This window comes from Crocodylus porosus, unplaced genomic scaffold, assembly GCF_001723895.1.
Source record: "Crocodylus porosus isolate Cpor-Errol unplaced genomic scaffold, CroPor_comp1, whole genome shotgun sequence".
NCBI lineage: Eukaryota > Metazoa > Chordata > Crocodylia > Crocodylidae > Crocodylus > Crocodylus porosus.
In genome coordinates this window covers 86,484,268-86,510,700 of record NW_017728947.1, presented here as the reverse complement: position 1 = coordinate 86,510,700, position 26,433 = coordinate 86,484,268, and the positions used below count along the sequence as shown (strand labels likewise).

General features: G+C 42.1%; 1 protein-coding gene across 7 annotated transcripts in view; it reads left to right on the top strand.

Annotated features, from left to right (window-relative positions):
- Positions 1 to 26,433, top strand: part of FOXN3 (forkhead box N3) — a 319,921-nt gene that overhangs the window by 256,391 nt on the left and 37,097 nt on the right. For 4 of the 7 annotated variants that reach the window (XM_019552391.1, XM_019552387.1, XM_019552388.1 and 1 more), the window contains one exon: positions 20,715 to 20,780. The exons of 2 other annotated variants lie outside the window; for them this stretch is intronic. In XM_019552391.1, coding sequence (XP_019407936.1) covers positions 20,715 to 20,780 — 66 coding nt within the window. The remainder of the gene's footprint in view (positions 1 to 20,714; positions 20,781 to 26,433) is intronic. One more of the 7 variants, XM_019552390.1, reaches the window with a different exon arrangement.

Below are 26,433 nucleotides of genomic sequence, written 5' to 3'. Positions count from 1 at the left end.
AGCCTGGCTGAGAAGAGCCTCCTCCCCAGGGGAGAGAGGTGGAGGCCATCTCTTCCCAGCAGCTCGCTGCCTCTCTCCAAAGAGCGGGCTGTGGTTGTGGAAGCCAAAGCCTTCCCGATAACACCAGCGCCGCAGCCTTTGGTTCACCGCGTGGATCCTCCTCTCCCTCTTCAGCCCATAGCCCGAGACTGGGAGGATCGACGAAAACACTACCTGAGCTCCCAGACCCCTAAGCCCCACTCCCAGCTCCCTGTAGTGCCTCATGACCTGGCCGGGGGTGCTCTGAGCCGTGTCATTGGTGCCCACATGAATAAGGAGCATGGGGTAGTGGTCTGTGGGCCGGAGCAGCTGCGGGATCTGAGTTCTTTGAAGCGATTCCCTCTTCTGTTGTCTGGGGCCTTGATAGTCTTCCACACCTTTTTAGTCCTTTTGGAGCCTTCAGAGCAGCAGGATAGTAGCAGAAAAGATTGATTACTGTCTGCAAAAAAACCAAAAAACCAAACCAAAAGAAAACAAAAAATGCAAACAAAACCAAGGACAGTGGCATCCATCCTGTTTGTCTGAGACTGGTCATATATTCTTTGATTTAAAAGCGTTATCATTTCATCTAGTTATGTCTAAGAGAGAAGTGACCACTCTGCCAAAGCCTCCCACTAGTTTTCATGGCACTGGCCTGAAAAAGGCGTTCATTTCTACAGGTAGAAGTTCATGAGGAATTTCTACTGCTAGAAATACTTCTGGGAGAGGGAGCAGTACAGGTGTTCAGCCTCCAACTGCCCCTTCTCCCCTGCTTTCTGTGTCTTCTGTAGGCTGGGGATCATTCTGGGGAAGGTACAGGGAGCAACTCCTTCCAGAGGGAGCTTATAGCAAGGCAAGCCTCCTTGCATCTACTGATGCATCTCAAGCAAGACCCAGGATGTCATCCTCCTCTTGTACTTGGCCTTGGTGAGGCTGCAGCTGGAGTACTGCATCCAATTATGGGCTCCACAATTTAGAAAGGATGTGGAAAGAGTCCACAGGAGAATCATGTGCACGATCAGATGGCAAGAAAACAGACTTTATGAAGAGAGGCTGTGAGCTACGAGACTCTTCAGCCTGGAGAAGTGCAGGCTTAGGGGTGCCATGGTGGCAGCCTATAAGTACATACGGGGTCTGCATCAGGATCTGAGGGAACGCCTGTTCACCAGAGCGTCCCATGGAATGACAAGATACAGCAGTCACAAACTCCTGCAGGACCGTTTTAGGCTGAACATAAGGAAAGACTTCACTGTCCGAGCTCCCAGAGCCTGGAACAGACTCTCCCCAGAGGTGGTGCAAGCACATACTCAGGACACTTTCAAGAAACATTTGGACATTTATCTTGCTGGGATCCTTTGACCTTAGCTGACTTCCTGCCCCTTGTGCAGGAGGCTGGACCTGAGGATCTTACAAGGTCCCTTCCAGCCCTAATGTCTATAAAATCTGTGAAGCCTCCTGCTGCTTCCCAGTCTAGGGAACCAGCAGAGAGCAGCTGCTCCTCTAGAGCAGGGCAAAGCAGCAGACTGGTAGCGCAGGATCTTCAAGTGCCCATGCTGGCAGGAGTTTCTCTTCTGCACTGAACTACAAAGCTGGTGCTGACTGCCATTGTCCCCTGTTCCCCCTACCCCACCCTTTGTGAGGGGAGGGACCAGTGGAGTGAAGTCTCAAGCCTGTTCCCTGGACTAAGCAATGCTTAGTCTGAGGAAGAGGAGGGGAGCAGCAAGCAAAGTACCTAGCCCCAGGCAGTCCTCACTGCCCCCCTTCCATGCTGGATCAGACCAGGAAGGGAACATGCAAGCATTTCTCTTGCAAGAATGAATGTAAGGGAGATCATCAAAGCTGAAACCTGGAGGATTTTTCCCAGAAGAAAAAATTATTTCCCTAGAGAGAAATTGAGTGAATGCTTGTTTACTGCTCACTTCTCCCAGGACAGTATCCAAGAACAAAGATAATAAAAAGTCCTTTTTCAAATATATAGGGAGAATGAAGAAGGCACCGGGAAATATGGGGCCCCTGCAAGATTCTCTAGGCAATCCGGTGGTTGTGCCAGAGAAGAAAGCAGACCTCTTTAACCAATTCTTCACCTTCATTTTCTTGTGCAGGGACTGGGACTTCCCCACCATGATGCAAGACAGACTCGAGGGGAATGCCTCCAGACCTCAGGTTGGGGAGGACCGGGTTAGAGAGCTTCTGAAGGTGCTGGATGTGTTTAAATCAGCGGGTCCAGATGCTCTCCACCCCAGGGTGTTGAGGGAGCTAGCAGGGGTTATTGAAGGGCCCTTGGCACAGCTTTACAAGCACTCATGGTGCTGGGGCCAAGTGCCAGATGATTGGATGATTAGCCAATGTGGTCCCCATCTTTCAAAAAGGGAGGGGGGAGGACCTGGGCAACTATAGGCATGTCAGTCTTACCTCAGTCCTAGGGAAACTCTTTGAGAAGATCATCATGGAGCACATCTGCGATGGGCTGGCTTTAGGGATGATGCTCAAGGGCAACCAGCACAGTTACATTGGGGGCAGGTCATGTCAGACGAACCTGATTGCCTTTTATGATCAGGTCACAAAAGCATTGGATGCAGGTGTCGCCGTGGACGTAGTCTTTCTGGACTTCAACAAGGCCTTTGACACCGTCTTCCATCCCATCCTCATTAAAAAATTGGGCGACTGTGTGGCATTGATGCCTACACAGTCAGATGGATTGCAGATTGGCTAAAGGGTCATACTCAGAGGGTGGTGGTGGATGGGTCATATTCAACCTGGGGGAAAGTGGGCAGCGGAGTCCCCCAGGGCTCGGTCCTTGGGCCCGCGCTGTTCAATTTCTTTATCAGCGATTTGGACGACGGGGTGAAAAGCAACCTGTTTAAATTTGCTGATGATACCAAAATTTGGGGTGAGGTGAGCACGCTAGTAGGGAGGGAAAGACTGCATCAAGACCTGGATAAGTTACCCCTGGATAGGGGTGGGCTAACAAAAGCAGGATGTGTCTCAATACTGACAAGTGTAGGGTGCTACACTTGGGCAGTAGTAACCAGCAGCACACTTATAAGATGGGAAATTCCCTTCGTGAGAGTATGGAGGCAGAAAGGGATCTTGGAGTCATTATTGACTCCAAGATGAACATGGGCCGACAATGCGAGGTCATGCATCCACAGGTACATCTCTAGCATGGACAAGGAGGTGATCCTCCCCCTCTATGCAACACTGGTCAGGCCACAGCTGGAGTACTGTGTCCAGTTCTGTGCACCCCACTTCAGAAGGGATGTGGACAACATTGAGAGGGTCCAGAGGAAGGTCACCCGCATGATCCGGGGTCAGCAGGGCAGACCCTACAGTGAGAGACTGCGGGACTTGAACCTGTTCAGCCTTCACAAGAGAAGGCTGAGGAGGGACCTGGTGACTGTCTATAAACTCACTAGCGGGGACCAGAAGGGTTTGGGGGAGACCTTGTTTCCCCTAGCGCCCCCTGGCATAACAAGGAATAACGGCCACAAGTTGTTGGAGAGTAGGTTTAGATTAAACGTCCGTAAGAACTACTTCACAGTCAGGGCGGCTAGGATCTGGAACCAACTTCCTAGGGAAGTGGTGCTGGCATCTACCCTGGGGGTCTTTAAGAAGAGTCTTGATGCCTACCTAGCTGGAGTCATTTGAGCCCAGTTTTTCTCCTGCCCAGGCAGGAGGCTGGACTTGAAGATCTACAAGGTCCCTTCTGACCCTACTTCTATGATTCTGTGACAGTGATTCTTCCATTAGAAATGTCATGGCTGTATATAGCCACTGGGGTTTTTGTTTGTTTGTTTTGTATTGGGGGAGGGGGTGTTAAGAAACATGGGCTCCTCTGAGTATTTCACATTGGTGCCCCAGTCCATGTGAAACCTGCAGACTTTATTCTAATATTCAAAGCTTTTTTGTGGTTGGTTCTAACTGAACAGGAGATCGCCATCTTCTCTGCAACTGTGAGCTCCCTCAATAGCTACATTCTACTGTAATTGGCCTGACTAGTAAAAAAGAGTAAGTTATGGAACTTGCAAAGGCTCTGACCCCAGACTATTGAAGCTGCTCTTGAGAAAAGGCAAAAAGTACTATGTACCTTATTACATTTTAAACTGTTAACTGTCTATGTCATGGCTTTCCTTCCAATAGGTTGTATGTCTCTGGCCCATGTATACACGCAGCTCTAATTAATCTGTTTTAAACTCTACTTAATCTGCAAATTGGAAAGAAAGAAATTATTTTATAGTTAAAGACTTGAGTGGCACTCTTGTGTGACAATGATGGCGCCATGGAAACACCTAGGCAGTGAAAATGCCAGTCCTCACAACTTAATGCCATCTTTTTGGCAGTCTTTTTAAAGATGGTCCATGAGTGGAAGGCTTCTGGAAACTAAGGGGTGTTAGTTGTAGCTGTGTTGGTCTAAGGACATAGGCAGCCAAGGTTCTTTGGGTAGATGTAGTATCTTTTATTAGACCAACTAAATAGTTGGGAAAATTGTTCTTTGCTAGCTTTCAGGCACAAACACCCTTCTTCAGACTTCCTATGCTTGAAGAAGCATGTTTGTTTCTAAAAGCTTGTAAAGAACAATTTTTCCAACTTTTTAATTGGTCTAATACAAAATACCACATTTACCTAAAGAACCTTATCTGGAAACTAAGTTAACTTTTGACCTTTTGAGGGACGGATAAGGTTTGCAGCGGATGAGGCTAGCGTAGGATAAGGAATCCTGCAGTACCACTACCTCAGCAGTATCTGCTTTTGTAGATTCAAAATCAGGTAGGCCTCACAGCTGTATGTGGCATCTTCCTTGACCCCTTGGCTTATTTCTTTATTTAAATATGGAAGTAAATTAAAAAGAAGGAAGCTTCAATTACAATGTTGATCTCTCTCCATAGAGCTAAAATGAATAGTAGTTAGACACATCCATGATGTTCCAGTATTTAGATGCTTTTCCAAAATGTTTGGATCAGAAGTTTTTGTCTAGGTTATTTTTAACAATAGCCAGCCAATAGTGATTTGTAATCTGAACTAATGGTTACAAGTAGGTCTGTACTAGGATGCAGCTGTGATAATCCAAAAAGTCACCTTTGGGGCTTTCTTCAGGGTTTTATACTGCAGCCTCCCTCCCCACTCCCCCAGTATGTTGTTAGTATATCTTTTGTTCAAACAGTACAGTTATTTTACTAGATTGAGGACTGGTATAAATATCAGGCTAATATTTTATACCACTATTTCGCACTGAACCATCACTACCAATTGTGCAAAAAATAAAAATTCTTTTACTGTTGAAAGGTGGCAGCCTTGTTTTAATATTTGTAAAAGATATACATAGACTATAAAATGTGCTTTTAACAGATTTACAAAAGGTGAAATGTTTGTGAAGCATTAAAATGGGGCAGTTTAGAGAATGTGCATGGGAAACCAAATTTATGTATCTTTTTAGTGTGCAGGAAAAAAGATTACCTATAAGCAATAGAATTAAACTGAAAAATAATAGAAGCTCTCTTCTTTTAAATATTTTTGAGGTCCATAGCCCTTATTTTTACTTTTGAGATTTTTCTACCCTGTACTGGACAGAATGATGGATGGACATGCGTGTGCAAAGAGGGAACACTAGGGCTAGGGAGGAAACTCTTACTTTGCCAGATGCTTAGGTACTCAGAAACTTTTCATCTTCTAACCATGAAAGGGTCATGAGATCAGTTGAGTGCCATTGTGCAGTGGTCATTAGCAAGTCCATTTGATTTTCCCTAGAGAACAAGTAGGTAATCATTAAAAATTAGTGTTCAAGAAGGGCATGGTTTGACATGCAAGGTTAATGCATTCTCTTCATTTTATGTTATCTTAGTTTTATCAATATGATTGCTAAATAGCATTAAGTTTTGTTTCCAGAGACAAACATGACTTTCCTTCTATGCTTGGTACACCAATACAGAGACTGAAGTAGTAAATTACATTTAAATTACTTTCCTGTTCTTCTGGTGCTGGTAGGATTAATATGAACTAGTTCCCCAAATGTGTGCAAAATGCAACTCTTTAAAAACATAAAATGGGTATTTATGTAGTGTACCCAACAAAATATACACAGTAGTGTGTGTATATATATATATATATATTGGACTTGCCAAAAGGTCTTGGAGATTCAAAATACATAAATAAATGTAGGAGTATGGGGTTTTTTTTACTTTAGTTGCTAGAAAGCCTAACATTTTAAAAATATAACCTAATAGGGACTTAAAGCATATTGTCTTTTACCCATTGCTAACTTCCCTGATCCAGCAGCCTTTGAAGAAGTTATTGATGCTCGTCTCCAGTACTGTTTACATGCAGGCACCTGCAATTTTAAGCCACATCATAGAATTGCAAAGGAAGAGGATAAAAGATGTTGTCAGCTGAGGCAGAAAACCTACTTTATTGGAACCTTTCATAACTAAAGTACTGAAGACATTTTACTCGGGTGTCCCAAAGAGAAAAATGGCTTGTCCTGAACTGGTTGAACTTTGAGGCTGCCATAATTTAGGGCTCAGTCCTGCAAAGATGCTGTGAACACCGGCCCTGACCCTTAGGCCAGGCTAATTGTGCTCATGCTGTGTGCATGTTTAAGTGTCTTCCTGTACAGGAGCTAGACAGCATCATTAGGATCAAGCCTTGGCAAGATACTTTGAATATTCAACAACTTTTGTGAATGTGGTTGTGTATGGGGTTGTCGTGTTTGATTTGGATTTTGGTTTTTATTCACTGTAAAGTAAAAGGAGCAAGATCTGTTAATTAAGCTGCTCTGTAATTGTCAAGTAAATATTCTTTGTGCTTCTCATCCAAGGATCTCAAGGTGCTTTACAAAGAATTTGTTCTCGTCTTCTCTCTGTTAGATAGGTATTTGTCCCTAGTAGGTTGGCAAACTGAGTTTCAGAAAAGGGAAGTGATGTGGACACATAGCAAGTCAGTGCTGAGAGGAGTGCAGTTTTCTCATCTTTGAGATTCATATTACCATATTTAGACATCCAGGATGATCTTGAATTTAAGATTCCCCCTCTCTCCCCCCACCCCGATAACTAGATTTAACACATGGAAAAATGTAGTTGTATCCCGAGGTCCAAGGGTCAGAACTGTGCCTCATATCCCTGACTGTTCTTTACCTTTCATTATAACTCATGTCTGGAGCTGGGCCAGTACCTTGTTTTCCTTTTCACTCCATAAAACCAGAGATGCAAATATATTTTAAATACGGGTTAGATTTAATTTTGGGAGAAGAGTATATAATTAGTAATTTAAAATTATAATGTGCTTTAATTTCAGCCAGAATATTTTGAAAACATTTGTAAACACAGATATAGCAGTCAGGCAAAAGGTAGGGCAGGGAGGTACCTTAGAACAAGGGTGGGCAAAATATGGCCTGCAGGCCAGATATGGCCCATGAGACTATTTTATCCAGCTCACAGGGCCCCTAAAAAATTTAGAAAATTAATATCTATCTGCCCTTGGTTCCTGTCAGAAATGAAGCTCAACACCAGCTTCTTCTCTGCTGCCGAACAGGGGTTAGGGCTATGCACTGCCCCCCAGCCTGTACCACAGGGCTGGGAGGTACTGGGAGTGAGCGGGCGGGCAGCTAACAGGAGCATGGGGCCTGCACCCTTGTCCCGAGGTCAGTGCTGGTGGGGGCCCAAAGCAGGGTGGCAGGAGCATGGGACTGCAGGGTCCCAGCCGGCAGGGGCTCTATGGGGCTCTTCCTGCTGGTGCAGCCCAACCTGGCTCCACAGACCCCTGCGAGCCTGTGCCCCACTTTGAGCCTCACTGATGCTGGCCGTGGGACCGAGACAGTGATCAGGGGGCGGGGCACCTCTCGGGGTGGGGCTACCCACCTGGCCCTTGACAGCCTGCCAAAACTGGGTAAGCGGCCCAAAATAATTCCCCGCCCCTGCCTTAGAAGCTAATTGTTTCAGAGATTAACTGGTTAATCTCTTAAGGTGCCACCTTCTTCTACCTTCTGCCTGACTTCATACTAACACAGCTAATCACTTCCCTTTTCATGGAGGACAGTGGTGAGAAGCTATTTTTGACCATTCAAAACCTTACCTGTTCAGATTTTGCAATTCAAGCATGGGTTGAGCTGCACATATCAAACTATAGCTTAGTATTGAGAGTGCTCGGCTGGAAGGGAGAGATGGGAGGAATGCGGAGTGTCAGTCTGTGCTTTCAGGATTGTTTCTGTGCTTTATCCAGTGACTTCATTGTAGAGCACATAGCCAGGCCCTGCTCCCTGGACTGCTTCCCAGTGGAGTGCCTTACTTTCAAGGCTCCCTCTCTTTTCCTGATCCCTTCAGTCTTGGGGATCTTTCTGCCTAGTAGCACAGCTTAAACAGGAGGGTTTAAACAAGGCACTGTGCCAGAACCCGTGTTCCTGGGTGCCTTCATGCTGAGTCCAGTATACCACCTGGCAGCAAGGGACCTGATACAATGCCTCTTAAGCAGAGAGAGACGCATTAGGAGGCATCCAGAAGCAGAGTACATGGTGGTGAGAGACTGGGCATGCAGGCATGCTACCAGGTGCCTGTGCGCTGCCTCCTGCCCACCTGCATTTTTACCTGATACTTGATTCTAAGATTAGGTTTTGTCCCCCCCACCCCACCATTTAATGAATGTATTGGAATCCAGAAAATGCAAGTACATTTTTAAACACTAATGTTATTCTTTTTCCCTTTCTAGTGGTTAGATTATGGAATAATAGAAACCACCCTACTGAACTATAAATGCCATTGAGCTGCAAAATAGCAAGATCATATTTCATTGTACTCCTAATTCTGTTGAATTAGTCACAGGCTTTTGGATCAGGTTCAGGAGTCCATATTTTCCTACAACATTTGAAATACTTATTTCATCGAGCCCAAGTGTTGATAATCCTCCAGTGCCTTCTATCAGTTTCACAAAACTCATGTGTTCTATGTGGCTTGTATAAAACAGGAGTGGTACCATACAATACAAAAGATAAGAAAGTACTACATCTTTTTTATTAAGGGAAATATTTCAATTGTGAAGTCAAAATTACAAATAGAATTCAAGATAATCCAGGAAACCCCAGAACAAGATATGCCTCATAATCCTCTCACATAATTATGTGGTGTCTTTTTATAGGTATGTTTTATAATTCTTGCATTTGTTAAATACTGGATGAAAAGGGAAAACTTTTTCTCTTGGGTAATGGAACTTACTGCATGCTAGTTCTATAGTGTCAAAATATTCTAAACCAACTGCATGTTAGGTTTATCCTGGTAACAGTATGACAGTAAAGTTTTGTTCAGTTTTTAAATACAAATTTAACATCCCATTCTTCTAATGACTAATTTTTATGTAAAGGAATCTGTTAAATGGTTAGTCATATTGGTTAAATATGTTAGTTTTAGGGAAAGCCTTTCTCTAAAGTAGACAACTGAGCAATGTTGTGCCAAAATATAAATTGCTATAATTAGAAGTTAAGTACAGTTCATTTTGTGGCCAGCATTATTAAAAGTCTAACTGGCAATAAACCAGGCTCTTTGAGGGCCCCTAAATACCTTTGTTTCATATCAAGAAAAAGGTTGATATTGACCCTAATAAAGAAAATGGTCTTCCATTGACCTAGAATCCATTTGTATTTCTGAACAAATACATTTATTGTTAGAGAACTATAAAAGGTTAAAAATACTAGATGCTAAATTTTTCTTTTCTTTTTATCTATCTTTTTCCTGCTGTAGTCTCAATTTAAAAGTATTTTGGAGAAAGGGATTATTCCAGAAAGAATGAAAAGACTAAGCATTAAAACCTCTTCCCAGCCCAGTTCTTTGTGTCCCAGAGATATTGTTGCTAGGATTGTCCACCCTTCTCTATTAATAATGATTTAGAGGAATTAAAAAGCAGCTCATCCTAGTAGCATTCAACATTGCTCCCTATGAAGACTGTGCAACAGTCCTTCCAAGAACTATGCTTGGTCTCTTAGTTGCTGTGTGTATGATTAGGACTGGCATGCAGTAGCACAAAATAAGGACTGTCAAATGTTTTAATGGAAAATATACTTAAATCTTCTTCAGTTTATGTTCTGAGAACTTTGTATCTGCTCTTTGGTCTTTGCAGTGATGGGCTTTCAAAGAATTCATGAGGGAGAAAAAATGTTGCCCTAATGAGTTTTTTTTTTCTGTATTTGTTTAATAATTATTAAAAATTGTTTGCTTTATTTTAAATTGATCTACTTCACATTAATGGTTTCTTGATAATTCATTGGTTTTTAATCTCTTTTTATTTAAGAAGAAAGGAACTAAGTAGTACTAAATTGGATTTCTTTGCATACGATACGCCAATTCTTGGCATTGAAGTGGCATTGAAGATTTTTTTTTTTTTTAATTTGGGCTGACAAAACAATAACAATCTGTAAATGAAACGTATCTCTAAACATATGTTTGCTGCAGAGCTGATGCATGTTCTAACTGAGGTTTTGTCCCAAACCACTCTAGTCATTTGCACAGAGAAACCTCTAACCCAAGCAGTTTAAGCCCAGGCTAGCAGACATTTTTGAGAATTTAAGCCCAGGCTAGCAGGTTGAACCCAGGTTCTGCCTCATCCTGCTTCCACAGCATGCCTATCTTGCCACGAGGACACAGGCTCATCGAGCCCAAGCGTTGATAGTCCTCCAGTGCCTCCTCTGTTTCACTTGAGCTTTATATTCTTTTACTCTACTTAACTGCTTTGCAGTGGGGATGCTTCAATAGCTCTAGGCAAGCGTGAGAACAGAAAATGGAAGGGTTTTCTTTGCACATAGAGTACAATTCCTGGGTATTTCTGGTTGCTTCATCACAAAAATGCTTTCTAAGACTGACCAAGCTCCATCTTAGGAGTACTTAGTTATATTTTGTCTTCTCTAATGTTCAAAAACTGTTTCAGATCCTCGCTACTCAAACAGAAATCTTTTAATATCCAGATCAACTTTTTCATGGCCAGTTCATACCCTTTTGTTCTTATGCTACCATTGTCATTCAGCTTATATAGGTCTTGCCTCCCTGGAGTATTGAAAGCGAGCCCTCATTTTGCTAAGCAAAGCAAGCCAAGTTGTTTTATCTCCCCTTTTAAAGTGTAATCCCCTGTTTTTTCTAATAACACCTCTCCGTACCTGTTACAATATGTCTTTACCCTTCTTGAATATGGATGACTAGAATTGCAGAATGAGACCTTACCAGCACCTTGTACAATGCCCTTAAGACTTCCCTGCCTTCTGCCTGATATATCTTTCTTTTTCACAATTGCAGTCCATTAACATTTCATATGCATCTCTCATTTGACTGCTGTACTTTTTAGATTCCAAGGCAAGGTCTTTTTCCCCATTTAATGTCTTAAAATTGAGTATGAGGTGGTAGGATGAAGGGTAGGCAGCTACTGTGGCTCTGGCTCCAGTTCCATGGCCACTGCCCACCCTCGACTCCCCTACTGCCTTTCCTCCACATCTCCCTGGTGCAGCCATGGGCACAGAGCACGTATTTGCTCTGGCCTCAGCCTGACCCCATAGCAACTGCAGGGAGGGCAGCAGGTAGGGGAGAATAGGTTTTAAAGGAGACCCAACACTGTGGGGGCAGCAGGCATAGGGGGTGGGCAGGGGGACGCAAAGTGTGGGTGTGCAAGGGGCAGGGATCAAGTCCTACCACCTGCCTCCCCCATTGCTTGCCCAGCCACCTACTCTTTACTACCTCCCCACCCTCTGCCCTCATTGCCTGTCCTCCCCACATCCCTCTGCTTTCCCTGCACAGCAGTGAGGGAGAGGGGGTTGTTTTTAAGACAACCCTCCAATAATTAGGTTCTAAACATGGAAAATTATATATATATAAAATGTTTCCATGTATAGAATCTAATTATGGGGGTGGTCCTTAAATTCAGGGTCCTCTTGGATTCAGGTAAATATGGTAATATTCCCAGAATCCCCTGTGGTTCAGTGGTAGAATCCTTGTCTGTCGCACAGGAGACCTGGGTTCAATTCCCAGACACTTATACAATTACAGCAATGGAGGCACCAAATGTCTGGACTCAGTCTGGCCTTTGGATTCTGCTTAAAGAGGGGATGGAAGGTCTGGGCAGCTTCCACTCCTTCATGCTCCTGCCTAGGCATACCTGTCAAAGGTCTGGCTGACTTTTCGTGCATACACTATGATTCGGAAGGATTGGTAGTTGCCAAACCATGTGGTAATATAGCCAAGTTTTCAGTCATTTCCAACAAGTGGGCCCCTGAGTTATTCCAGATTTTCTGTCTCTGTCATTATGGTCTAGTGGTTGTATGTTGGAAGACTTTCACTGTAGTGCCAATGGTCGAGCCATTTGTTGATCTTCATTATCTTGTCCTTCTCTTCTGACTAAAATAATTCAATTGGCTATCACTTGAGCTTCTACTTCTCTAAGGATCTTCCCTAGCCTGACATTGTCTGGGTTTACTCTACAATGAAAACACATCCTATAGGTTTATCCCTGTTGTACAGTCTGTTACAAAGTCTAGACCCCTCTTCACAAATTAAGGCTTAATAGTGCTTAATTGGCATTGTATGAGCTTTGTGTGCAAAAAGGCATATTTTCACGTTACACAAGTGCCTCCTGCCATCCACTTTGTAAAGCAACACTTCAATTCTGGCTTGTTATGGTCGTGACCAGTAAGTGGACTAAAATGAGAAACCAAAAAAGAGATGATGTCCCCAGGTAGGGGTAGCATGAACCCAAAGGTAGATAACTGGGAGAAGACGAAAGAGGTATATTGGCTCCTTGCCACTGGCCATTACCATTTAAAAAGCTTTTACATGTCAGACTACAAAATTCTTAAGTTCTGCTGTGTAAGGTCATGTATGGTTGTGATTCTTGATCAGCGCAGATGAGTAAAAGATGATATAGCAGATCTTTTTGCCCCTGAATTTTCCCTTATGGCTGATGTTCCCTCTAAGGAGTAGTGGGTCAGTGAGCATGCCATCTTGGTCTGTGATCTCACTACCTCAGTCCGGCATGGGACACTTATTGAAGGGGGCTGGGGGCCGGTGGCTGGAGCTGGAGCTGGGGGCTGGAGCCAGGAGCTGACGCAGGCTCTGCCAGCTCCAGGGAAGTGCTCCACTCCTGCGCATCAGGGCAGGGGAGTGGAGCACTTCCCCGGAGCCAGCAGAACCTGTGCCAGCCCCCCACCCCAGCCTCCATCCCTGCCTTGCTTGACCTCCAGGAGGAGCCACTGCCTGCCCCAGGACACTGCTCTGCTCCCTGGCCCTGATGCCACATGCCTTCTCACTCCCCAAGGCAATGCAGGGGAGGGAGCAGTGTTCCGGAGCTGGTGGGGCCTCACTCAGGGCAGGCAGCAGCTCCTCCCTGAGGTGAGGCAAGGCAGGGATGGAGGCTGGGGTGGGGGGCTGGCGCTGGCTCTCTCGTCTCCGGGGAAGTGCTCCGCTCCCCTGCCCTGATGCAGGGGAGCAGAGCTGGCGAAGCCCCATGCCAGGCTTCCGCCCCCACCTCTCCTGGTGCAAGGCCTTGAAAAGGCTGTGCGTGGTCACACTTTTATTTGTGCACAGCCGCGCCTATGCACACCTTAGAGGGAATCTTGCTTATGACCATACACAGTTTGACCAGTGCCTTCTCCCCACAACACTTATTCCTAATTCACTTCACACACATGAGATTGGAGACAAATGGAATCATCCAGCATCTGTTTACAGAAGTGAATTGATTTTTTTTATCTTTAAACATTGAAGGATGAACATTCAGTACCACGCATGGGGGAAAAAGTGAAAAATTCAGCCCTCAATCATAGATTTTCTTCTTTTTTTAGATCTGCTGTCTGTTTCAGTCTGTTTCTTTCAAGATTTTTATCCTGCACTCACTATGGTGTACATATCATCTTTTTTTTTCAGCTGATGTTATTCTTTACTGCTGAGATCAAAAGTGATGATGACATTTTCTGTTTCAAGCAGATTCCCAAACAGATTAACCTGCTTCATGAATTTGGCCATGTAGAAAATCTATGGTGGCATTGTGGGGGGGGAGGGGGAAAGAGAGGGGATAGAAGATGTACTCTTTTTTAACTAGAATCCATTTTTACTGTTTATATCCTTTTAGTTCATTAATAAAATGATGTTGTTACTGAATGGGAATGATGTGTAGTCCAACAATAATACAAATTTTACAATGAAGATGAGCAGGCGGCAGGTTTCTGCTATCAGTGTTCCATATTGTTTAAAGACAGACTGTCAGTCTTTTCATGATGGTTTTCACAATGGCTCATTTGGCAGCATTGCAAATGAACATAGGAACTTGCCATACCAGGAAAGATTAATGCTCCATCTAGTCTGGTATCTTGCCTCTGCAGTGTCTTAAACTGGAACCTTCAGAGGAATGGAGAAAACCATCACAATTACCAGGCCAGCTGTGTATTGCTATATAACAGTGGTGGAACATTTTCTTCCTGACCTCTCTGGCAATCAGGCTTTTATGATTTTTATTCCAGCTCTTGTAGTCTAATTGCATATGTTGCTGTTGAAATTTGTCTAATCTTTTTTCTTTTTTTTACCAAGCACCTGATTCTGCGCTTCTTGCTTGTTTTCAGTAGCACTCGCACAAATAGTCCCATCTACTTCAAGTAAGTGCTACTCAACCTTATTAAATATTGAGCCTGTTTCTGCAATAATATCCTACAGTAAAGAGCTTTACAGGCTGCTTATAGTTGTCTGAAGGTATTTCCTTGGACCTGGTTTATTTATTGCTGCCCTCCTCTTCTGTCATTGGACAAGGTAACTAAGACAACCTTATTGGCTCTTCACTATGTTAATTATTCTATGCAACTATGACTTATCTTGATTTCTTTGCTTTTCACGCTTAACAATTTTCATGTGGCAGAGGAGGCACATCCAATAATAGGCACGTTGGACAGAGAAGCTGTGACTTGATCTGTTGCAACTGAACGAGCCTCAGGGCAAAAGATGCTGAGGGTATTGTTACTTCTGCAGCATTGTGCTGTAGCAAACTGATCATATTGAGAAGATAAAGATCCAGCAAGTACAGGAAGGTAGGCTTCATTATGAACTGGGGCAGTGAACAGGGTGTGGAGAAGGAAGGAGATGGATTGGAGTCGGACAGTTTGGTACAGTGCAAAAAAAATGCAGCCTGCCTAGAGAATAGGAATATCAGTGGCAGAGTACAGTGGATAAGGCTAATGTGGAGGTAGATGAAGTTGAAGGTCCCAGTGAAATCCTTTAGAAAAAGCTTTTTGCTTTAAAAAGAGTAAAAATAAAAGGAAAGAAGTTTCATTATTTCCAGTCTCTTCAGATGTTATGATGAGGTCACAGTGGTGTACAGGGGGAGCAGTATGTTACTAACTTTTATTTTTTGCATGAGTTGGGAGAAGAGTAACTTTTTAGTAGTACTTTGGTCCTTGTACATTTTATTGAACTGGAGAAAGTTAAATTAAGCCTTGAATCTGCCAGTACTGTCACCAGAAGGTTTGCACTGATATCAGTGTGCTTTCAACCAGTGCACAGATTCCCTTGTGTATATACAAGTTTGTAGGATTGAGTCCTGCAGTACCTAAAAACTGGCCTTTGTGTCCATTTTTAGGCATCTATTTATAAATAGGATGGGTTTTCAGCAGCAATAAACACCAACAACTTCTGTGTATCCATTGAAGTCAACTGACTGATGGCTTCACTTGTTGCTGCAGGTGTTCTGTCTCCCTGAAAACTGGGGTGCTTTAGGTTTAGGTGCCCATAAATAGGTTTAAGTACTTCTCTCCCCTCATCTGAGCTTGGAAATGTCTCGTGTTTGTTTTAGAATTGTACTATATAGTTGTAGACTATAATACAATGTGTCTAGAAATTATATTTTAAAGCAATAAAGCTGTTTTTATTTTGTTAATTTAGTTTTTACATTATATTTTAATTATGGGATAAGCATTTTGGCAGTCAATCTGTTTTCATTCAGTGAAGTGAAAACAAGGCTTTGAAACTGAGAAAGTTTGTTAAAAATAGCACGTCAGCAATTCTACTGTAAAATGCTTCCCTGGCATTTGAAACCACCTCCGAATGAAAGATCACAACCATAATAAACGGACAGCTGGCACATCAGGGTATCTCAGGTGCCACCTTTGTTTTTAATTATTTTTTGTCACTTTCTGAATAAACAGTCTACTACTGAGGGTTACCCTCTGTGCTTCTGGCCTTTTGCATCTAATCTTATGCCAAAATATGTTATGCTCATTAATTTGCTGTTCTATATAACTACAGAATATACTTTAATCTGTACAGATATTTAAGGTATATAGGATTGCTTTTTGAAGGAAACTTGGGCACAAATGTCTAAAAAAGTATCCTACATCCCGATTCAGCAAAATCAAGTACTTCTTTAACTTTAATGGAGCTATCTGGTGCTTAAAGATAAACACACTTCAGTGAATTTGAACCTACATCTGAAATGCAGATTTCTCAGTCGGTTTTATAACTCCTATTTTCTTTTTGTTTTCATGCTCAGTGACAGTCTTGAATGCAGGGTTAGATAAAGTAATAGCAGAAGTGCAGCTTTTTACAGCCAAATTATGTAATGTCACCACTGCTTCACAGTTTTGGCTCTTTGTGCCTGTTTCTGGTTTCAGCTTCTCTTATGATATTATTTAAAGGGCATGCAAATGATGGGGGGACCCAGCCCCCTAGACTTCAGATGACTTTTTGCTGAGTACTTAGACTGCAAATGAGTGACAGGAGGAGATGCTGCTGTTGACATTTTTGCCATCACCATGTATTGTTGCTGTTATGAGGTCTTTGGTGCTAGGATATTTTGATTCTTTTTTCCTTCTCTCTATAGCATTCACCACCCTTTCCTTTCTGTCCTTTTCCGTTTGGAAGGATTTCTGAAGATCCTCACCATCTATGGCTTTGCCTCTTGCTGTCTCTTATTTTCCCTTTTTAGTACCAGAGAGAGGGAGATCACAATGTGTTCACTTAAATATTGATTTTTATGACGAAAATAAAACACTGAAAATAGACCATTTTTTCCCTGCAATTCTACTTTGTCCCCTTCCAAAAAAATCTTTGTCGTCTAGCTTCTATGGTCACAACATACAGGATAAACATAGCCTTCGGTTTCCAGTTTGTGATATGATACCAGCCAAGAAAGTTCTGCTACCAAAAGTTCTGTCAGTGTATAGCTGCTACCACTGCGCAGCTGCTGCTCTGCCTGATGCCTCTCTGCTGAAGGTTACTAGAGTTTAGAAGAAGAAACTGCTGAAAGAAGTAGGAGGGCACCCAGGACCTTTTATAGTCTATCTGACCCCAGCTGGCTCCCTTCAGAGCTAGTGGCAAGGGACGGTGTCCTACCATAGAGGGAGAAATAAAGCTGATATCCATAAAAATCTCAGGGAGTGGCTTTGACCATATCCGCTAAAGCACTTTTTCCAAGATGAGAAGGGTATTCCTATTGAGATGAAAAGCATTTCCATGAGGAGCATGTCCACTTGAAAGACAGGCCCCTGACAAAGACTATGTTCTTGCTCAGTTTCCCCGGGGGGGTGAATCAGGGTGACTGCCCCAGGACCCGCGCTTGGGGGGGTCTTATGAACAGTGCCGTACAGGCCCTGCCGACCGCGCCATTGGCATGTGCCAAGGGCACCACCACTCTGCACGCCACTGCCTTCGTGCTCTAGCCGCTTGCCACCCCATGCTCCCACAGGCTGATATGTCTTGGGGCCCCTCATACCCCTAGGGTCGGCTCTGATCTTGCTGCCAGTGTCTGGAGAGGATTCCAGCTCTTCTAGTGATGCTCCAGTACTAGAAGCTTCTTACAGTCTCATTGAGTTTGAGCACTTTCCCAGCTAGACCCCTGCTTCTCTTTCTTGCCTTGGCTGGAGGTGTGCCCAGATGCATGCAGATATGTTGTATTAGCATTACAGTGCCAAATCATTTGCAAGCCATAAAACAATTTTGGAGGGGAAGGGCATTTTTTGTTAGAAAACACTTTTTTTCTCTCTTGTTTACACCTTTATGTGCCATCAGTAAAGCAGCGATAGCCTTACCCACTTTCCCTTTTAACCTTATGGCTGCGAGCAGCAATGATCCAAAGTCAGAAAGGGTAAAGGGCAATCCAGAGAAGAGTACACAGGTGCTGGAAGGGTCATGACACTGCAGCACTGACCAGAGCTTGTTTGTTAGTTCTCACTGCGGTCCACCTGCTGGAACTTTACTTATTTGTGGCAGCCCAGGCTCTCCAGTGTCAGAAGGGAGAAGCTGTCTAGGAATAGGTCCACATCTCTTCCTTCCTCCTCATTGGAAAGGGGGTTGTTCTCAGAGGTGCCTGCCATTGAGATGGGAGTTGTGGTCAGGTTCTTCCTTTGGATTAAGTGAAGTACTTTTTAAATGTTTCATTTCACTTCCAGACAGTTTGAATTTTGACCAGTAGAGTTGACGCTGGTGTCTAGCATAGTCACATGAGGAAGTTTGGGTTGACTGCTGAAGGACTGCCAAACCTGCCATATGGCAGCAAAGGGCTCAAGAAGATGGCATAACACAAAAATGGGAAGATTGAGCCACCTCAGAGGAATTTTGGGTGCAGACACAAACGTCTGCTCTCAAAGCTAGAGCTCTGTCAAAAGAAATAGTGCCTACCAGGCCATGATTAGCACCTTTTTGTTTTTGCCTTTGGGCTGGGCTGCCACATGATTTTATTGCTGGTACAAGTCTGACATATTCTACTTCCAGTATAGATGATGTCCCTGTCTGGTTCAGCCAGTTTCTCCTTTCTCCTACTTCTTTCTGCACTAAGACATCCTGATCTTGTATGCTGGATACATGTCTTCTAGGCACTCTATCCCCTACCTCTGTCCCGGAGGCATTATGGGATAGCTGCCCAGATTTTTCAGAAGCACTGATACACTTGGTTAGGCAACACAGCAGATGTGAACATACTTGAATAATGGCTGTCTTGTGGAAAATAGCTTTTGTGGATACATTTGTGTTTGTTTTAATCAGTTCATATTAATGTCATGAAAAAGTTGCAGAAACACAATTGTACTAGTAGAACAGTCAAAGCTGAAGATACAAAACTTTTTAGATTATTGGTCATTATTGGTTAAAAAGTAACAATGTTGCCCTGTTTCAGCATGAACAAAGGCTTTCAGTAAGAACTCTGCCTTTGCCTTGTTTTCAGAGTTAACTATGAATGTGAGTTTGTAAAAACCTCTTTTCTGAGGCATCTGTTGGTGATCTTTGGAAACCGAAGATGCTGAAGTTAGTTGGACTCCTTTACCTGCCTTTGTATTTATAGGCATCTCTTACAACAGTTTCACTCTTCCACTGCTCTGACTTTGCATGGTTTCTTGCAATGGATCCTGCATTTGTTACATTTCCTGTTAAAACAATGGCAGATATTCATGTAAGAAGTTATCATAGTTATTTATAATACTATAAAAGATACTCAAGCTGGTATCAAACGCGGTCTTTCTGTGTAGGTGGAGTTAGCTTTTTTGTTTAAGCAGACATTAAAATCTCTTACACTTTGCATCATCTGTATTATTAATAGCTTGTAAGACTATATGCTAAATCACATTACTCCCCTGGAAACAGAACTGAGCATATAAAAGTATGAAAAATGTATTTTTTAACAGTAAAAAAGTAATTTTCTGACATAATAACCAAAATAAAGTGCCATGAAGCTATTAGCACTAAATTGAATTTTTTGGTATGTAATTTAGTATAAATACTGACAAGTTTAAAAAAAAAAAAAATGAGCTCATTAGTCATTCAGTTTAGCAGCGCTGAGGCCGCAGTCGGCAAGGGCGTGCGTTTTTATGTCTGCTTCAATTGCACACTTCATTTATTTGGACATGGCATGGGCGGCTTTCTCTGTCACACGGCATCACTGCTCGATTAGCAAGTTTCGCCCCAGGGCAGCTGGGACGCTTTGCTGGGGCAGATGTTCTTTTCAGCTTATTCACTGGCCATTCTTGGGTTGTTTACTGTTGTCATGGCTACCACCATTTCCATAGCAGCCAGGCTGCTGTGTCTGAGGCAAGTGAATATAGTTATAAAAGGATCATATTTTGTTCTGTCTATAACTTGCCATCTGTCAACTGACTGTTCATGATGGATTTGGAAACCAATTTGAGAATAAGGGCAGCCAAGTGACAATTTCTGTTTCTATTAACAGTAGGTGTGGATGCAAATCACAGGGTGACTTCAGTGTAGCCTTGGTTTTACTTTTTTCCAAATTTTCAAGGCTTTGCTTCCACTGCCTTTCCAAGCACAATTTTACATTCTTATTGACACATGGAAATGACCGAGTGTCATCTTTGTGTTTTAATTAGATGCAGGTGTTCTTTACCCTCTCTGCTGTACTATTAGCTCATCGCAATACATTGACTCCAATTCATAACATGCCTCCTGCTAGCACTGATCATTTATAATGAAGTCTAAATACTCCTGACCCAAATTAAATAGCAAGCTTGAGATGAATAAGAGAAAGCAGGCACACACAAGAATACAATATGATGAGAAATATACTTCATCGTAGTTTACTTAATAGTAGCACTGGGATCGTGTATAAACTTGATCACATTTTGGATTCTTCCCAAAGAACCTTTTGGATAAGTCGATCTCTTTTCACTGTAGAGATTCGGGTGACTCTATGGTTTGAAAGACCTTAAAAAGATTAGCCCAGTTGTAAATAATGTATTTATTGGTTGATTTTTCCAGATCCTGACATTGATGCTGCCACTGCCATGATGCTTTTGAATACTCCCCCTGAGATACAAGCAGGTTGTGAGTAGATATTTCTATAGCATATAGCACCGTAGACATATAAAGTTAATATTCTCTTTTCATAAGTATACAGCATATCAGACAAAAAGGAGGATCTGATGGAGAAATATAACTTCCCCTGTAGATACTTACCTTACACTAAGCGTTGTTCATGTTACATTTATTATTACATGAAAAACAATAATTTCTTTATCCTAACAGAGAGAGAAGTTATTGTTGTTCATGATATACCTACAACTGAGTGACATTTATTATTGTATATGGATGGAGCAGGTGAGCTAAGACCAGAGGGAACAGCCAGCAGAAAGAAAGAAAGAAAGAAAAGGATACATTATTTTTGGTTTTGTTTTCATTTTGTTTTGGTGTGATTCCATCAAGTGTGTAATTGTGGCCACCTGGATGCTTTCTGGTCACTTGGGCACTGATTCAAATCCTTTCTTGCACGCACAATACACATTTTGCCCATTTATCATAGCAAGTGCCAGGGGTCCAAGCAGACTCCAAAGAGAAAGGCAAGTTTTGACTTCTTTCCCATAGGTTCTTTATTGTCATTCTGTGACCGGACCCACCAATGATCTTTTTCTTCATATTAGCATAGCTCCTAGGAGGCTAATCTCAGGCCAGGATCCCATCATGCAAAACACTCTACAAAGAAGAAACAGATCATCCTTTCCCTGACTAGATTGCAGTCAGGGTTTCAGACAAAAGGGTACACACAGATGGACATGGATCCCCATGGGGAAATAATGACAGTAGTACTAATCAGCACAATAAGTAGTGATACCAAGCAACTAGTAGTCTTAAAGTACAGACAAGTTTAAAATCACAGCTGATATGACGCTTTACTTGCTTCCTTGACATCGGTTTAATTCACATAGCTAACTCAGAATTCTAGGAGAAGCTTTGATTAGCACTTTATTGCTCTCCTGGGAATGAAGGCCATTTACAATCAAAGCATTCCCTGCCCAACCAAGAGAAGTTGCAAAAAGATCCTCTGTCAGCCTTCTCTAAAATCCCTGGGAAAGAGGATTTGCAGAGAAACATCCAGGGAGGAAGAATGGCTCACCATTCTTCTTCCATGGCTCCACAGAGAAGCGGAGAATTGCCTTCAGTCAGGAAGTAGTGCACAATAGAAAAAGACAGAAGAACTCAGCAGAGAATGGGTAGAAAAAGGAGCAGATTTTGTTGATGGAGATTGCATTGGAGTTACTAGAATGAGTGACCGAAAGAACACTGGAGGATGGGAGGCTGAAGAATTCTGTTAGAAAAAAAGAATTAATGGCAGACAGGGGAATTGGGAAGGGAGAAGGAACAGGAGGATGAAATGAAGAGCATGGGGAAGAAGATAGAGTAGAAAACCAGGAAAGAACAAGATAAAAGAGGCAAGAAGAAAGAAAAGAGTGGATGTTGAAACTGATGGAGGAAAAGATTACACAGATATAATACAGGAGAAAGTTAGAGGAGAATACAAGATGTAGTATTGGAACGATGCATGGTAAACATAGTAAGCAAGAGTTACTCCGAGCATGAATGCTTTCTGCATTGATAGTTGTGCCTTGTTTTTTGACAATTTCATTTCACTCTGTAGATAGTATTAAACTAGTTGGCCAAAGACAACATATTAGCTTATAGCCTCTTTCTTACCTTTTTTAGAAATGTATCAAATTGCTCCCCAGATAGAAAGTGTATATTGTAGGCCTCCTCTACAAACTGTCATTTCAACTACTAATATGTAGAGAGATAGGAAGACAAGAGAAGAAGGTGAAAACATCACGAAACTCAACCTGTCTTAAAGATGTCAGCAAATAATAAGGTCCCCATAAATGTCTCTAGACCAGAATGTAGCCACAGGTGGAATGAAGCAAGTTGAGGAAGTATGGCTTGGATGAATGGGCTGCAAGATGGATAGAAAGCTGGCTGGATTGTCAGGCTCAACAAGTAGTAAAAAATGGCTCAATATATCTAGCTGGCAACTGGTATCAACTGAAGTGCCCTAGGGCCGGTCCTGGGAATAGTTTTGTTCAATGTCTTCATTAACAATCTGGAAGACAGATAGGTTGCACCCTCAGCAAGTTTGCAGATGAAACTAAGCTGGGGGGGTATAATAGATATGCTGGGGGATAGGGTGAAAATTCAGAGGGACTTAGATAAATTAGAGGATTGGGCCAAAAGAAAGCTCTTGAGTTTCAACAAGGACAAGTGCAAAGTCCTGTATTTAGGACAGAAGAATCCCATGCACTGGTACAGTCTAGGGACTGACTGGCTAAACAGCAACTCTGCAGAAAAGGATCTGTGGGTTACAGTGGACAATAAGCTGGATATGAGTCAGCAGTGTGCCCTCGTGTGAAGAAGGCTAACAACATACTGGGCTGCGTTAGTCAGGAGTGTTGCCAGCAGATTGAGGACTCTGTGTTCAGTTTTGGCCCCACACTACAGAAAGGATGTAGGCAAATTGGAGAGTCCAGCAAGGGCAACAAACATGGCTCAGAGGCTGGGGGACATGACTTGTGAGGAGAGGCTGAGGAAGCTGGGTTTATTTAGTCTGGAGAAGAAAAGACTGAGAGGGGATTTAATAGCAGCCTTCAACTACCTGAAGGGTGGTTCCAAAAAAGGATGGAGTTAGACTTTTCTCAGTGCTGGCAGATGACAAGAAGGAGCAACATCTCAAGTTGCAGCAAGGGAGGTCTAGGCTGAATGTTAAGAAAAACGTTCTCACTTGGAGGATGGTGAAGCACTAGAACAACTAACCTAGTGAGGTGGTGGAATCTCCATCCTTGGAGGTTTTTAACACCCTGCTTGACAAAGCCCTGGCTGGTATGATCTATTTGGAGATGGTCCTGCTTTGAGCAGGGGGTTGGATTAGATGACCTCCTGGGGTCCCTTCCAGCCCTAATTTTCTATGATGAACTGAACAGAACCAGGAAGAGGGAGCAAAATGTGTTAAGCCATGATTGACCCTCCAGTTGTCAGACTCATTGCGTTCCCCCTGACTGTGGGGTTCCCTGCACGCTGAATTTGGATGCAGCCATTGCTTACTCTCTGCTCTCAACATGCATTCCCTTTGGGGCTCTTTGCCCTTGATTTTGGTGGTGGGCTCTGCCCCCAAATTGCTAGCCCCTGAACAGGCCCTGTGGGCTAAGTCTGATGCAGGCCATATGTTTGATGCCTCTGCTCTATGCAAAGTAGTACTGTTGTTCTCTCATCTGTGCAAATGTAAAAGAAGTGAAAGAACAGCTTATTCTGTGAATTTCAATGGGCCTGGCCCATTTACCATATTAGCAAAATCTTAGATGACTCACCTCAATTATTTTTTTTTTTTTATTGTACATTAAGAAATTATTGCATGAAAAGGAACTTTTGATTTATTTTCAAATGAAAGGTAAATGAGTTATAAAAATTTCATGATAATCCTGAGCATTTTAGGGAAGCTCACAATTCATCTCTATTCCCTGTTACCAACTGTAACAATTCTTTAGGTCAAGTTATAAATCATCAGTGAAGTAAACATGCTGATGTTATTGGAGCCCTTGAAGAACTAGGATTCTATTTGTTGTATTAGGTTACAGTATCATGTGTGCGCTTAAATAATCACAGTTGAAAAATGGCCCTTATTTTGGCAATTAAGGGCTGTGAAATGGGAGGAGCATTATGTACAGCTTGACCACAAATGTTAATAATTAACTGTAAATGCTGCTTTCAGTAGTAGAACACTTTTAGCTAAAAGTGTTCCTGCTACCTTAGCTGATCATCAGTGCTGCTGAAGACAAGAGCGAAGCCTAATTTCAAAATATAAGTGCAAATCTTTAGCCCATCCTTACACTCCAGTAATGTTTAACAGGATTGTGAAACGCAAATGTGAGCAAAACTGATTATGTCGTAGTTTATTTCATGTCTGTGTGGATAGACAAGATCAATTTGCTGTAACTATTTCACAGGAATTTATCAGTATTAAATCCTGTTTCTTCACTGTGATGAGAACATGATTCTGTTTTGGACAGTGAGGACCCTAAAACATGTTATCTCAAGGGTCACCTACAGCCAGACTTCATAATTCTGTTTCAACTTTATTTTTTGGGGGTACAGTCAAAAGCTAATCTCTCAGCTGCATCAAGAAAGCCAAAGTGGGTAAATCATTCATTTGTTGTAATAAATTAATTAATAACTTTCCAGCACATTAAAGATGCAAGGGCTATGTAAATGCTAAGTATTTGTTAGATACCATTTATAATGCTTATCATGGTTCATCGTCTGAAGTTGCAATGAGGCCTTGTACAGTTTCAAACCACTATGAAACACAGTTTGCCCAGATAACAGATTAAGGTGTCCGAGTCAGGAATTTATGCCATAATTCTGGCAAGTTACAAACTACTGTGCCACTCAAATTGTGTTGCCTGGGGCATATCCCTTAACTTTACTGTAGCACAATTTTTCTGTGTAAACAATGAAAATAATTTTACTACTTTGTACTGTTAGGAATCCTCAGATTACTGTTACCATAAATTGTAAAAGCCTTAATGCATCTACAATTGATGAGCTTGTTTCCTGCCTGGAACAGTTGTTTTAGAGGAGGCAAAAGCTAGAGGATGCAAATTGTGCATTCAACTTCTTATTATTTTTACTAATGAAGCCATTGCTGTATTCCAAGCATTGTGACGGATTCTGGTCATACTTCAAAAAAGTCTTATTTTAAGAGGTATGTTGGCTTAATAGTTGCATTGACTTCCTTGGAATTGCTCTATGACTTTAGCATATTGAATTTGAGCTAATATAAAAGTAAATAGCGATTTGCTGGAAAGTAGAAGTGAGGGAACCTTCCAGTCTGAAAATTTCTCTTCTACTTTGGACTACCATAAGTCCAAAGTAGCTTGAATCCAGTAGTTTGGATCCTTGCAAAGCCTATTTTTTAAAATGCTTACAGAAGAGTTTTCAGGGGGTGGAGTTTGGTAAGTACTTTGCCAGAAAAATAATGATGGGCCTTTGGAGTCGTCAACTCCTGTTTTGGAAGCGCAACTCATTTTTGTCCTGCACTACCTACAACCCAAACTCGATGTCTCTTTTAAAAAAGGAAAAATGAGGTCTGCATTGTTTTTATAGATCAAAAAATTGCTTTGAAATGAATGTATTTTTCAAGTCAACATGAGTGACTGAAAGTAGGAGACTGGTTTTCAGGAAGGGTTACTCTTGTAATAACAATTAGTAGAAGAAATCGTGCACTTGAGTAACAGATATAAAGTACTGGTATTTTGTTCACCTTGACTGTATAAAACTTGATAACAACAATATTCTGTGTTTACTTCTTGCCCAGAAAACCCAGTAAATAAAAGATCTGATCAGAAGTTTTCTCTTTAGTGCTTGTGTCCAAAATGCCAATTCATCAAAAAGGAAATTTTTTACAGAGCTGTGCTACTTTTGACAAAAAACTAATTTGGAGAAAAAATAAATTAGAATCTTTCACTTTTGCATTGCAGTATTCATTTTTCATTTTTAAAATTAATTCTACATTATTAAATGAAAGTAAAAGTTTCAGTCAACCTGAAATGCTTGGGTGGGTCAGAGTTATGTCTTTATGGGAAGTTTCAATTTTTTAATTTTTTTTCATTCCATTCTAGAACATAAGAGATTTCAAAATCTACAACACTTTTGAAATGGAGGG